At 34.8% G+C, this 15169-nt stretch overlaps 1 protein-coding gene and 1 long non-coding RNA gene across 5 annotated transcripts in view; one reads left to right on the top strand and one right to left on the bottom strand.

The window, feature by feature from the left end:
* Positions 1 to 11985, top strand: part of LOC126977052 (uncharacterized) — a 25511-nt gene extending 13526 nt beyond the window's left edge. For 2 of the 3 annotated variants that reach the window (XM_050825715.1, XM_050825716.1), the window contains exons 2-9: positions 3358 to 3405; positions 3910 to 4152; positions 4354 to 4470; positions 4659 to 4700; positions 6009 to 6157; positions 6259 to 6359; positions 6472 to 8691; positions 9136 to 11985. In XM_050825715.1, coding sequence (XP_050681672.1) covers positions 3397 to 3405; positions 3910 to 4152; positions 4354 to 4470; positions 4659 to 4700; positions 6009 to 6157; positions 6259 to 6359; positions 6472 to 8691; positions 9136 to 9443 — 3189 coding nt within the window. In that variant the 5' untranslated portion in view covers positions 3358 to 3396 and the 3' untranslated portion in view covers positions 9444 to 11985. The remainder of the gene's footprint in view (positions 1 to 3357; positions 3406 to 3909; positions 4153 to 4353; positions 4471 to 4658; positions 4701 to 6008; positions 6158 to 6258; positions 6360 to 6471; positions 8692 to 9135) is intronic. The other variant, XM_050825717.1, reaches the window with a different exon arrangement.
* LOC126977080 (uncharacterized) lies at positions 9245 to 15169 on the bottom strand. 2 transcript variants are annotated; one of them, XR_007732142.1, is made up of 3 exons: positions 15029 to 15169; positions 13308 to 13403; positions 9245 to 9384 (listed from the first exon to the last, which is right to left on the bottom strand). It is a non-coding gene; the product is annotated as an uncharacterized LOC126977080 (long non-coding RNA). The 2 variants fall into 2 exon arrangements; XR_007732141.1 differs by having other exon boundaries at positions 13308 to 13429; positions 15029 to 15156.

Here is a 15169-nt window from a genome sequence, read left to right as displayed (position 1 = left end):
GACGCAAGCGTTCTCTCTCTCGATCTCTTTTTGGGATCTTCGTAAGTCTCTTTTGAAATTGTCCTCGAGGAAGATTTCCTCTGTTGAGATAGGCGTTTCTCCCTGACTCCGTTTCATTTAAATGGCGCCATCTCATATGAGCAGCACGTTAAGTAAGTCTTCACAAATTATTATGACTGATTACTTAGTTTCCTTAGTTAAACGATTTCTTTAAATTCACTAAAATATAATTTAAAAAAATTAACAAAACATCCAACTTCAAAAATACTATACCAAAACAATATTATATGCACTCAAAATTAAAAAATTAATTTAGTTATTTTTAAAGTCGTTATATTGTCGTAATAATTTGATTGAGTTTTCGGTAGTCTAATATTTTTTATTTATTTTTTTATTTAGGAGAACTCTAAAGATAAGTTACTTATTAAGTTTTTTTTTAAGTCGGTCATTTATTTGTCAATTTTTTTTTACAACATTAAGTTTATAATTTCTAACAATTAAAATGAATCATTTTGGAATAATCAGGGTGGTCTGAGTGATTTAATAAACTATAACAATATAATTTTGATAAATTATATCACTTTTTACGAACTTTTCAGCCTTTGTGTAACTTGGTCTAAAATTATATTTGACATACTACATTTGTGTACCTTCTTATTTGTGAACCGGTTATAAACTAGAAAACCTTATTGGTCAATAGTCATTTTTCTTTGTCTTTCATTCAATTCATTTTCCCTGTCTTATTTCCGTATATTAATCGTTATACATAATGGTCCATTTGAATTGTAGGAATCCGCTAAGGAAGGATTTTGAATAATTTAACTAAAGGTTCGAAGCAGACAATTTTTTTTTATATTTAAAATAATATAACACAATTGTCAAACCGGAAGCTAATAAGATTAATGTTATTTGTTAGGAAAATGTTGATAACATACTTTATTTGGAATACTTTTCATTTTTTTTTTTTAATTTTAAGGGCATTGGCAACAACGCTATTATTTCAAACATTTTGTGTAAAATAAATACACATTTTCAATTTGCGCGATTACACGGAAAAAATCCTTTCAAAGGTTTTTTGCTATCACATTAATATTGAAGTATGGTAACAAGTCATGATAGTAAAAGATCGTAGATAATATGCGAGGCTTAATAATTATAAAAACAATAAACAGTTTTATAACAATTGTTTTTTACTTAATTATTTACTACTAATTTAAATTGTTCAACAACCACCAAGAACTCATAATTTCCTTTATTGTTGGTTATAAAGTTATTATATATGTATTATATTAACGCGTAACATAGTATTATAAATTTAAACAGATAATATTCTGGCACATTTTGAGTATCCATCGAAAAATGCCAACCCTCATGATTCCATTACTCCTTCAATATTATGTTACAATGCAATATACTTCACAGTATTTATAGAATGGTGGCTCACGCTGTATATATATCTGTGCTTTATAAAACAGCTCATCCTTCCCACATTAAAGACTGGCAAGACTGATTCTTCGAGTGTTGTAAAAGTAATGGGGTGTAACTTAAAATCACCCCATTACTTATCTCACGTGACACGCACTCTTATTACACTACTTATATAATAATTAATCTATATATTTGATTATGAAGTTTATCAAATATTTATTTATTTTATTTTTATTTATATTGGAACTTGAATGATTCTAATGGAAATCGACACTCAGGGAATACCCGAAGCTCATAAACGCCTTTTGCCTGCGTGGTTTTAGTTTTTGATTTGTCTCAGGCGCAATATGAAATGTTACCAAACATAGTTACGTTAGTGCCGGACTAATTGAACCATAGATACTGGGCACCTTCATATGGATAATGATTCATATTTCTGATATTTATCTAGCTAAAGGAGAGGCTTATGCTACTGGAAAGGACCAGGGAACGGTTATGTACCGAGTTGCAATAACTGGTCTTTCGTACTACTCGGCAATACACAGTTCAAATAATTGCTTCAAGTATCTTGTTAGAATTATACTTAGTATGATTATTGTACATTAAGTGCTATTGTTCAGACAACAAACACTCATACAATACTGATAGCAATTATCTGTAACGCGGAAGACTGAATGAACACTATTTCCGATAATATCTCAAGTGTTACGATAGACTCTCGTGTACTACTTGACATTGCTCGGGCGCATTAAACAACGCATCTTGTGTGGTCACGTGTTCTTTATAATCGTGCACGATTATTAACACTTATTAAAAGATGCACATAATATTACTAACACTAAGGCTGAATTGCATCATATTAGCTGTTATAGTTTATGTAAAATTTAACGTTCAGTAACGTTGACTTTAACATAGACTGCGAAATGTGTTGCACCAACGTATTCCTTGGCAAAGTTAAAGTGAAATATCAAGTCAATATCGAATATTCATTTAAAACTTTTGACAAGTCACTAATTAGCTATTTAACATTAACATTAACTTTAACCGTTGAATGGTAGCGGTTAACAGTTAAAGTTATGACGGCATCTAAAAATTGTCAAATGGTGCAAGTCATTTTTTGCAGGTTATTGCTAAAGTTAGTTGGCGCAACCCAGCCAAACCAGAAACAAATTTATTTAAATTTTTGACTGCCTGTCGGTTTTAGCCCTGGCTTATGTCTAAAACGATTTGGTAGCACACAGCTATCCACTGGTTGCAGAAAGCACATTTAAAGTTAAGGTTTCATTATATCACACACTATCTTTGACTATCAAAATGAAAGAGAAGTGACGGAATTATATTTAATGAAATATTAACTTTAAGGATGTTATTTGCAACAAGCGGTAAGTCACTTAAACCACTTTAATTTTTACGGACTTCAAAGAATATGGATGTTTATCATTTTTTTTTTTTTTTTGTTGCCTCAGAACTCCGCTGCTTATTGATTTTTTTTTTCAATCAACATACTTCAAGAGATTATGGTTATAAAATCCAAGAGTTATGAACTTCGTAAATTTATATATATTTAAAAAAATCTCTTTACGTGGTACCAAAGTTTTAACTTTTGAGACATAAATATCTTAAGACTTTTAGTTTAAAAATTAATGGTTCAGACCAACTTATCTTTTTAAAATTTATAAGAAATTCATGATGTGCAAAGAAAACTTACTTAATTGTTGTCATAATTTTTTCTCGTCAAGTTAAAAATATTTAATAACAGCAGCACAATGTGTGATTTTTTTCAATTTTAAGCCTACCAGTTACCAATATTTTAAAAGTCTTTTATAGTTGATATCTTCGGCTTGACTCGACGTCCGTTTGTTTATATTTAAGTAGGTACCTACATTTAGTATTATTCCAAAAATTTATGTTTTTATTCTATTGTTTCAGGTATATCACCGTTAAAAGAACCCAAAAATAGTCATCAAAATGAGACTGGTGAGTACATAGTGCTGATAAATTTTTTGAATGATAAATCTTAGGAAAACATAAGTAGGCGGAAAAGAAGAGAGTGCGCAGAGGAAAATGCGCACTTATTTTAAAACTGGGTCAGTAGTAGCACCGCCCCTTTATCGAACAACCACCTTCGTCCTCGAAATCTTCACTCAGCGAAAATATACTCTCGCCTTGAGTGACAAGATTTAAATCACGTTAACCGGAAATAAGTGCAGACGAGGGTGAAGTGCAATTCATTTGCATATTTTCGGACCTGAAAACTAACGATGATGGCTCTCTTGACACAACTGCACTTAAAACTGCAGCCAGTTAGCGCCTTTGATGTTAACTCGATTGAAAAATTAAAAATCCGCTTTGATTTAACGCGCAGTCAATCAATTATGTTCTTCATTTTATTTTACAAGAGAAAAGTAAATATATCTTCAAATAGCCTAGTACTTTCGATAATTTCAACGATGTTAACAGCAGTGTTTTCGTTGTTCATAGTCCACCAGCGAAGAAATCCCCAGCACGACTGTTGGTCGTACCGCAAGTCCAAATGTAAGTGCAGTGGTCGCCAGTGATGCTTACGATGTGACGAGGATGAGAGAAGAAGAATTCGAGAGGCTTACAGTGTACATAGTGCCTGATGTGCCTTGCGAACGAGGAGTACCGAACAGGGCTGAAAGGACGCTACCTCGCAGCTTGGCATTAAGACCCTCAGCAGTATTATCAACGCCTAATACACCGGTATGATATATTTACTATTAAAATACGGCTCTTTTTAATGCATGGTCGAAGTTTTTAAGTTTAAAAGTGTCTGCTTTTCAGCAAAACTATAGTTTATTAGTGGATACTGATTCAGGGATCTGAATAGATTTGAATTCAAATTGAATTACAATATATAAAAGCCCTAAAGGAATTGTATTAATAAATTATTGCATTTTACAGACTGAAGGTGTATGGAGCACTGGTGTTATCCCACGTGGAACTAGATTCGGACCCTTTGAAGGGACACGAACTCCAAATAAACCTAACGACAAAATATCTTGGAGATATTACTGGAGGGTAAATATTATATTTTATAACTATTCTTTGTACAATATGAAGAGATTTGCTTCGATTTATATTAGCTTTCTGAATTAACGCAATTAACAAAGTATTTAATAATTAATCTTCTACTGACTTCAACTTTCTGCCTTTACATTTATCATGCACTATTCTATCTCTAACCGATTCCTCTCTATTTGGGGCAGGTACAAGAAACTGTCAGGCATCATACTTATGGAAATATCAAGGTGAGACTGGGTTCTCTTCTTTATTAAATTTATTTCTTGGTGATGGTTTCCTTTAAGTATCGGTTTGATTAATAAAAGTATTATAATGTATTTGACACGAACCCTTTGTTAGAAACATCTCCTTAAAAATGATAAGTATTTAATATACGAGTATGTTGCTTTTATGAGATTTGTTGTCAAACACGAAAATGTTTTCTCATTTATACTAAAAGGGCGTTGCTGCGGTTTTTTTCTACACTAACAGTCGTTATTATTCTATGCTACCAGCTATCAATTTAAAAATAAGGCTAGCCAATAAGGCTTTCCTAATCGAGACTTTACACTTAAACATGTCAAATCTTAGATGTTTATGACAGTTATGGAGATTGGCACATATTTCTTCGATTATATTGGGGGTCCAGAGTATTACGTAGTATTTACATCCTCTTTGGTCCCTAGTGCAGACGATGCGTTAGCTGCGGTCGGTTAGCACGAAACGCATTAAATATTTAGCCATGGGACTTATAAATTCGTCAGGTAACCCGAGATTGGGATTACTATGAATAATATAGTGCGGTTTCTTATTTGAAAGTTAAATAATACTTTAGTTTACGTTGATTGGTTAATAATTAATAAGTGGATACTTTAGATTAGTTAATTCAAGATAAGACTTTTTTTAAATCAAAATTATAACTTAGTATATATTTTTTACTATAATCAAAATAAGAATAACATAAAAAGTAAACCAAAATAAATTATTTCGATTTCTATGATCATAGTTGATACATCATTGATAATAGCCCTTTAAAAGGATTCTATTAACTAACACACACGCTTTATAGGCGCGCTTATATAGAACGGAGTATATCTTAGAAAGTGTGAAAAGATAAAGGCTTATCTGTAGATTCCTACACCACAATGACCTTGAATCTTTTCTGACTTTACTCCAATATAAATATTGTCACTACCAGTTGCACGCGGATAGTAAATATAATGCAGGTGCAACTAAACAGTGCAGGATCATTATACGACGTGAGAATCCGTACTTAATTAAAGATAATGTAAAGGGGTTTCAAATATGCATAGTATAATCAAGAAAAAATTCAAAAAAGTTTATTTACCATTATGAGTTTTTGTTTAAGTTTGATGTGTTGAGAATTCTCTTTGAATCTCTTTAAAACCATATAGCCAGGAACTTCCTAAAATTTCGTGGGTTCGATTTGACAAACATACATATAAATTTGATAATTATACATTCGCAAAATTATTTACCATAACGATCCTACCAAAACTGACTTTAATAATTAGAATATTTATTATTGCTTACAGATATTTAAGGACAGTGACTATTATTACCTGGATGGATCAGACACAAGCGTTGCGAACTGGATGCGATACGTTGCGTCCGCGTACTCCCTCCCAGTCATGAACCTGGTGGCTTGTCAACACCAAGAGCACATCTACTTCTACACCATCAGGTACCCACACTTCCTTTCACTCGATAAAAAACACTTTATCACTTATATCACCACACCCTTGCTTTTTGTAACAGGGATTTTCATATCACTTTCGTTCACAGGGACATTTTACCGAATGAAGAACTCATGGTATGGTACTGCAAAGACTTCGCAACAAGGCTGGGCTACGACATCGACCCAGAAAGAGCTACATATTCTATTTGTAAGTTATTTTTTGTTAAATCTATTAACAACTCCCATATATATACAGCTAATAGAGTTTTATTATGAAAAAGATGAAATCTTATACCAACTAAGCAATTTATTTGTTTTAGGCAAAGAAGAAACTATCAAAAAAGCATACGGTTTACCACCAGCTCCAGTCCATCCGGAAATTGCCTTAAATCATATGAAGTACGTTCTCGGTCTTACAAATGCAAAGGAACTACTAGAACCAGATGTACCGAATCGTCGGCGGAAACGTGAACCAAGTGATTGTAAGCCATATGAAAATCTGCCCAGAGAAGATGCTAGATATGTGATTAAAAATGAGAGAACTCTGCCAAGATCTGATCTTTCTACAAATATGAGCCATCAAAAGCCCGAAAATTTGCATATTATCAATGAGCAGAGAGTGTCTTCACCAAACACGTTAATGCAACCACCTTCTCCGGTCAAATATCATCACAGAGAGAATCAAACTTTAATTATTCATCAACATAAAGAAAGCACGTCACACGTAGTTATCCATCAGATGGACCATCCTAGAATTTTAGGTAGTAGATCGCCAGCTCAAGGTCAGCACTTACGAGATATGCGGGGACCCTCACCAATGGCTTTATCTCATCAAGAAAAACATGGAAGTAGATCGCCAAGTCTAGCACATTGCGTTCCTTCGCATTATGATCATCAACTAACACCAAATGATGGATCAGTAAGATCTGATGAAGGATATCACAGCAACGGCTACCACGATGAGTTTACTCCACCAGAAGATTCTAGTGATTCTGACGTTGAAAATTACGTTCTGGATTGCTCAAACAAAACCAATGAACCAAAAGAAACGGTAATCGTTCAAAAGATTGACCAAGACATGCATCGAAATGAATTTAGGAAAGTAAAGATAAAAATGCCAAGGGCTTATCAATACCAAACACACAAAGAAATGGATTGTGAGAGTGAAAAAGAGCTCATAATAGCGGAAGAAGAAGAGAACATGACTCCACAGAACTTATCTCCACCAAGACGTGATTCTGCTTCATCCACAGTAATTGTGTTAGAATCATCACAAAACACAGTAGTTCCTCTAAATAAACCTTATTATGAAGATGGTGCCCTATCGCCTTCCCCGCAACCAGCTTTTATGAGATATACTCCACCAGATACGAGAATTTTGGAAACTATTTTAACTGGTAGTAGGATTGATACGAATAACAATGATCCAAGCAGAAGACAGCCGAACGCTACACCACCGCCATCATCACCAACTGAAATGGCTTATTCCTACAAGAAAAGTCAAAGATATGGAAACGTTTGTAGTCCTGATTCAAGCTCAAACTTAACACCTTTGCCATCTCTCCTGCCTTTACCCCAACAATTGCCTGTACCAAATCCAGTATCAGTGTATTCTTCATCTCCACCACACACGATACCTCACACAACAGAGATTAGAGAAATTCGAGAGATAAGAGAAATACGAGAGACACGTTATGAAAGCCATTACCCCAATTATTCATACGGTCTATATTCTCCACCAAATTCTACAATTATTACCCATCTGGGCTCTCCACCTTCGACGTACTCTCCAACAGTCACATCTTCACATCAATATGACAGGAATCAAAATGGGCAAGGAAACCACCACTATCCATCATCGACGAGTGTAATCACTCTTAAAAACTGCTCACAATTAAGTTTAATTCAAAATTCAAACCTAAACGGGCAACTTACGCCTCATCATGGAAGTGTTAGCCCAGACGGATCGTGCAATCTAATGATGTCACCGCTGAGTCCTAATTCGCAAGCATCCCGAGGATACAGAAGCTTGCCATATCCTCTAAAGAAGAAAGATGGAAAAATGCATTACGAATGCAATGTCTGCTGCAAAACTTTTGGCCAGTTATCGAATCTCAAAGTGCATTTAAGGACGCATTCGGGGGAAAGACCATTTAAATGTAATGTATGCAGTAAATCATTTACCCAGCTAGCCCATTTGCAAAAACACCATCTAGTACATACGGGCGAAAAACCCCACCAATGCGACATTTGCAAGAAAAGATTTTCATCGACATCCAATTTAAAAACTCACCTGAGATTACATTCTGGGCAAAAGCCGTATGCTTGTGATCTGTGTATGCAAAAGTTTACACAATTCGTGCATTTGAAACTGCACAAACGTCTCCATACAAATGACAGGCCATACGTCTGTCAAGGATGCGACAAGAAGTATATTAGTGCGTCTGGTCTGCGGACTCACTGGAAGACAACCAGCTGTAAACCCAACAACATCGAAGAAGTTCTCGCTATCACAAATGCTGCCAACACTGAATGCATGGGTAAGCGTCACAGAATTATATATAATTTGAATTTAAAAATATGTTTGTTGAGGTTCTCAGTTGGAAAATACGACTTGTATCCAACCGTTGAATTATTTGATTTAGTTAAAGCTTCATTCATTTATTAAAGATTAATTTCAAAATTCATACATCTAAGAAATCCTACGTTAAATCAAACTTATTTCCATAGGAAAATCCAGCAAATTTAGTATTTTTAAAACAAATATTTAGGCACGTTATAGCGTTCAATTTTCTCGAAATAGTTTTTTAATGAAAAATGAATATCAATTATTAACATTATAATCATATAATAAATTCACATAAATACACAAATTGAGTAGACGTTAGATCAGCGCGATGCACTTTCTCTACGTAGGTGAACCACAACTTTCACTTGCGCTCTCGCTGAACGCGACCGATTTCATTTTCGCGTGCACTTTGCAGGTAACATCGACAAAGACTGCCACGAGAGAGAGGGACATGAAAGTTATGAAGTGCATTCGGCTTCGCAAGGAGGGATGACAACCGGTGGGGCTCGCGGTGCAATGTCGCACGGAGAGATGATGATGGGAGGGCAGGCTCACACTACGACGCCGCACCTCACAGGCCACAACCCGATGTCTCCCGGTCCCGGCAGCCAGTATCGTAACCTCATCCCGTCACAAGATCATGAACACTATACATCTCCGGGGGCTGAAACAAGACCAACAGTGATTGAATCCAATCAGCCCCTCATAATAGAGTGTACCTGAAATAGATTTATTCAACCTTCATCTTTAAACCAAAAGCTGTTGCCCCTGCAGGAAAGCGTTCTTTCTCGCAGGTTTATGTGATTTCAGTCTTGTGATTAAGTGAAAATATTAGTAGTGAAGAGACAAATGTGTACATACATTTGACTCGACAAAGTGGCTATGACATTATGAACATTAACATGTACATTTGTAAAAAAACTATTTAGATTAGGCGCATTGCGATTTGCGACTTTAAGTACCAAGTACTTGTAGAATTCGTACAATATAAGACTATTTAGATATTATTTAAGCCCTGTACTTTTGTTGAGGTCTCAGCCTTTTATACGTTAATGCTCAATTTTTGACAAATTTCTTATGTAAATAAGACTTTCGCCATCGACTCTACATAAATTAGACCTTATTTTTAAATATGTATATAGATTGTATATAGAATAATCTTGCTACTAAATTTATAATTTCAATAATTCTTTGTCTTATTCGAATCTGCAGATAACGTAATATATGTTTTAATTCATTTTTATCTGTACTAGAGATTTCTCTGAATATGATCAAAGCATTACAAATAAATTATTCATGATAAAAACACTCACAAATATCACAACAAAAATCCTGTTTGTAGACAAATGAACAATTTTTATAATAATGAACGTAAGTATTAGTGCCAAAAGCGCATTCATTGAATTATATATTAAGTTATCCTAATGATATTATGTATGTTAGTAAATTGTTGTTCCTAATGAATAATTGGAGTATAAGCGCGTATTGTAATGTGCATGAACTTAATTCTAACGTTACTTAGATTAGAATGAACGAAATGTGTACATTTTCCCTATGCTAGAACAAATGGTGCTTCACATCGTAGAAGTATTAAGGTCAGTGTCCGGGGGCCCGGTGCCCCGACTGACCATTTACTAATGTAATTTTACTTCACCGAGTTTACTAGTTACTATTTTAAATTAATTATCCTTCTCTAATTAATTACTATTCTCCTATTCGAAAAGGCTGAGATTATGTAATATAAATATTGGCATGTAAGAACAATGGATGCAAAATTGTCAGTTTATCCGTCGTTGAAAGCTGTAGGTAACTTTTTGAAATATGCCTAAGTGATGTAAAACCAAGCTATAGCTTTTTCTATGTTTCTAATATTCTTGCAAAACAATTTGATACGCGTTCACATAACATTTATAGCAGTATATTTTTTATCAAAATTTAAGTACGCTACGAGATTTCTATCTGTTAAAAAGTTTATAAATTTACATTCAATAGGGATGAAATTTCTAAATTTTTCAACGTTTACACTATGTTAAAAGCGATTCTATTTTCATACAATTTGTAGTTCATAAGATATAAAGGTTACGTGACTTACTCAAAACTTTATAAAACAAATCGTTTTTATTACAATAACGATTAAAAGTATATCTAGCAAGCATCTACTTGACTTGACTAATATTAAATTTGTATGTATGTATGCGCAAGAGCAAGATATGTTCATTTGTTCGTGAGTGAGTATTTGATAATTTTGCAAATCAATAATTTTACTGTCGTTATCGAGTCTATTAATTCTTATACTTATTTGTTATCTACTGTTATAGCTATTTGAAAGTTTATAGAAAACACAACATGTCACACTGTTATGTTAAAAAAAACTACATTATTGTTATTTTGTAGGTGTTAATTATAAATATTTTCCAATCCAAATCAATGTTCAATAAAATACGAAAGATGAGTACACCTCGTCAATTGTAAATTGTCGGTTAAGTAGCTTCTGGCGTTCTGGCAAATGATATTAAAAATATAAAACTATGAGACTTAAATATCATAAAAGAAAAATGCCAGAATCTATACCTTAATTATGTATCAAATATATAAATATAACAGTTCGTTGGAAAAGCAATAGATCATTTCCTTGCCACACGCCAGCCAGCCGATTGCTTACATATTGGCGGGAGTTTTCATATACTTTTACGAAAACATATTGAATTGTAATTATGGCATAAACATACCGGCCCTGGTAACGCACAATGAGTAACAATTAACTTAGTTATTTTTATATTCAAATGAAGCAACAGTGTTAAGGTATATGTTTTGGAACAATAATAGTACAAGTTATTTTTACAGAAACGTGAATTATTTTTAATCTGTGCTTATATATCTTTTGTTTCTTTCAGTGTAAATATGTAAATTCTGGTATTTTCGAAACTACGTACCTATCTTATAATATTACATTTTATAAAAATCACTGTTAAGTCATATACGATCTTAAAAATTTGAATAAAACTTATAACTTATATACCTAAGATAATATTTTACGTAATAATATAAGTACATACAACACATGCATGAACAAAGAAAACATAAATTAATTGTATCGTACCTTGTACTCTCGGCTACAAATTCAATAACTATGTAAGAAGTTGATGTATTTGTTGAATATGCCAGAAATACTTATAACCATTATAAAGGCCTGTAATTTTGTACACTATGATCGACGGTTAATATTTTTCAACACCAAATCGATTAAAACAGAAGAAAAAATTGATATTGTCGTTTTATTATTTCTAAATACAAATAGGAACATATGTACAAAGTTCCAATATCTTAGACGAATTCCACCTTCGCAAGACGCGCCACATGTGAGGATAACATCCCCAACATCTGGATGTGTGGCGGTCCTTCACACTGCGGTTTTCAAGGAGCTTTCTTCCACGTACTACAAAGCTGTGGAATGAGCTTCCTTGTGCCGTGTTTCCGAGACGATACGCCATGGGTACCTTCAAAAAAAACGCGTACACCTTTCTTAAAGGCCGGCAACGCTCCTGTGATTCCTCTGGTGTTGCAAGAGAATGTAGGTGGCGGTGATCACTTAACACCAGATACGCTCGTTTGTCCTCCTTTTCCATTAAAAATAAAAATACATTCTATATTCTATGGAATTATTAAAGTTTGGTCGTGCATTGAAATCAAATTCAATTTGAAATATTTTTATTTAAAATAGGCTTTTATGAACATAAAAATTGATCACCCCTTCGAAACGAGATGCTCAGACCTGAGAAGAACGGTGACAAGAAACTCAGCGAGCAAGTTGCACATTCAATAATAATATTTTTTTAATAATAAGTTATAATTTTTTTTATGTGAAAGAGTATACCTATTCCCAGATTGGTCCCATTGTAAAAATTAGATCTATAATCATAATAGAATTTATGAATAATTGAGATAACTCCAAAAATTTTAGGCCTAGCTACGTACAGAGCGTTGACAAATTTACGAATAACTGAATTTCATGCCAACCGATTTTGGTAATTCTTTTTTTATTGGAAAGGATATACTTCAAAGGTAGTTTGGTGAGAGCTTGGTTAGGTTCTGATTATGGGATCTATGACAAAGTAACGAAACTCTTCAATTCTTAGGAGCAATTTAACGATACTAGGCCAAATCTTTAATAGGCTATCCGGATAATTGAGTCACCTTCCGTCACGTCGTTATGGTCAAGTAATTTTCGTAGTCAAATATGATGATCAATGGATCTCCTTAACGACTTACAGTAAGGGTGCGATCTGTGGCAGAATTTCTAGCTGTCTGGAATTAAATTTCAATGCGCTTACGTTCATTGCTGCATTGAAAAAATTACTTAATTATTAGTTAGTTCAGTTCAGATTCTCTAAGCATCTAAAAATAAAAAAAAATTAACAAAACATCAACCGACTTCAAAAACACTATTCCAACATAATAGATGAATATGCACTCAAAAGTATAAAAATAATTGCGTCTGTTTATACAATCTAATTAATTAATCTAATTCTAGTAACGATTATTGTTATTTTTGGAGTCGGTGTCTACCAATGTAGGTTTGTAACATACATAGTTATAGGTGAGATGTGCTTGAATCGCACGTGTGCGGTGAGGAGGCGAGAGCGGGGCCGCGGCGGGAGAACACCGATTCCATCCCTCGTGGTACTGAAAGATGGCGTGAGTAGGTACTTCTATAAAAAAATAACGTTATTCAAAAGATGTAAAATAAGAGGCAAAAGGGCCGTCAATTGTACTATCCACAGAATACTAGATAAATCTATTACAAGCAGTGCACAGGCACTGAGTACTTGTCGCGAACCATAAGATTTTTTTGAATTTTCTAAGCTCCCAACGTCCTTTACTAGAAAATAATACATTCAATAAGAAACGTAGTGATAATATGGGTAACACTGCAAGACCCTCAAGTGAATGTTCAGTGACTTGCTCCAATTGCCGTTCAAAGGCACACCCTTACTTTCGACGCCCCAAGCCTCTCACTAAATACTTAAAATGTCATTGGGTAGGCCACAACAATGATAATTGTAAACTAAAGCCTTTTATCTTACGAAATGAACCCAATCAGACCGATAACCAGGGTTGAAAAATTTTGACTATATCATCATTAACAACAAACAATTTTTATAAAACCGTAAAGGTAAACGATAAATCTTTTATTACTTTAATGATTTCGGTCGCAAGTATAGTTTAGTCGGAGAATCTGATGCTCAAAATCTGAATTTAACTAAAAATTCCACAGAGTTGCAGGTATTCAAATGCTTCGGCAACTCTAAAGTTTTTCCAGTACATAGAAGCAATGTTGATTTGAAATTAGATGAAGTTGAGGTCAATGTAGAAGTATTAGAGGCTAGCGATCAATTCCTTCAGTCAGGTATGCGATGCAACATGGGCTCAAATATTATTGCCAAAAAAGCAACTATTTGGTCTTCAGAGTCACTGGTAAAAAATGTATGCAATATTCCGCCACTTTAAACCCCAGAAGACTCAAGTTTGCGCGTTTACCACTAAAAACACCCCATTTGTCATATCACCGCTCTTCGACAACACTTCCCTTAAAGCCTCGCCTAGTATCGGAATACTGGGTCTCGAAATCTCGAGCGATTGCCAATTTCGTGGCCATCTGGAGGGCAAAGCCATATTGGCTTCGAAGAAGCTGGGCGTCATCAATAGAGCACGGCAATACTTCAAGCCGGCCCACATTCTAGCGCTCTACAAAGCGCAGGTCCGGCCACACATGGAGTATTGCTGTCATCTCTGGTCTGGCGCACCCCAGTATCAGCTCGATCCATTTGACCGCGTGCAACGCAGAGCAGCTCGGATTGTCGGGGACCCAGTGCTCTGCGAACGGCTGGATTACTTGGCGTTGCGTAGAGACGTCGCATCATTGTGTGTCTTCTACCGCATTTATCACGGGGAGTGTTCCGAAGAGCCACACAACACGCCACAAGTTAGGATATTATCCCCACCAACTGGATGTGTGGCGGTCCTCCATAGTGTGGTTTTCTATGAGCTTTCTTCCACATACGTCTAAGCTGTGGAATAAGCTTCCTTGTGCGATGTTTCCAGTTTGATACGTCATAACTTCAAAAAGAGCGCGTATACTTTTCTAAAGGGCCGGGAACGCTCTTGTGATTCCTCTGGTGTTGCAAGAGAATGTGGGAAGCGGTGATCACTTAACACCAGGTGATCCGTACACTCGTTTGTCCTCCTATTCCATTATATAAAAAAAGCTGAATGGTGTTGAGCTTAAGAATGTTAACCATTTTAAGTACCTTGGACACAACGTCACCGAAGACCTCGAAGACCAAATGGATATTGAGAGGGAACGCAGGGCACTGGCGGTGAGGAGTAATATGCTGGCTCGCAGGTTTGCTCGATGTAGCAGTGAGGTAAGATGTAGAGAAGAGGGCTAT

This window comes from Leptidea sinapis, chromosome 43 (assembly GCF_905404315.1).
Source record: "Leptidea sinapis chromosome 43, ilLepSina1.1, whole genome shotgun sequence".
Taxonomy (NCBI): Eukaryota; Metazoa; Arthropoda; class Insecta; order Lepidoptera; family Pieridae; genus Leptidea; species Leptidea sinapis.
This window is presented reverse-complemented; position numbering and strand designations above follow the sequence as displayed.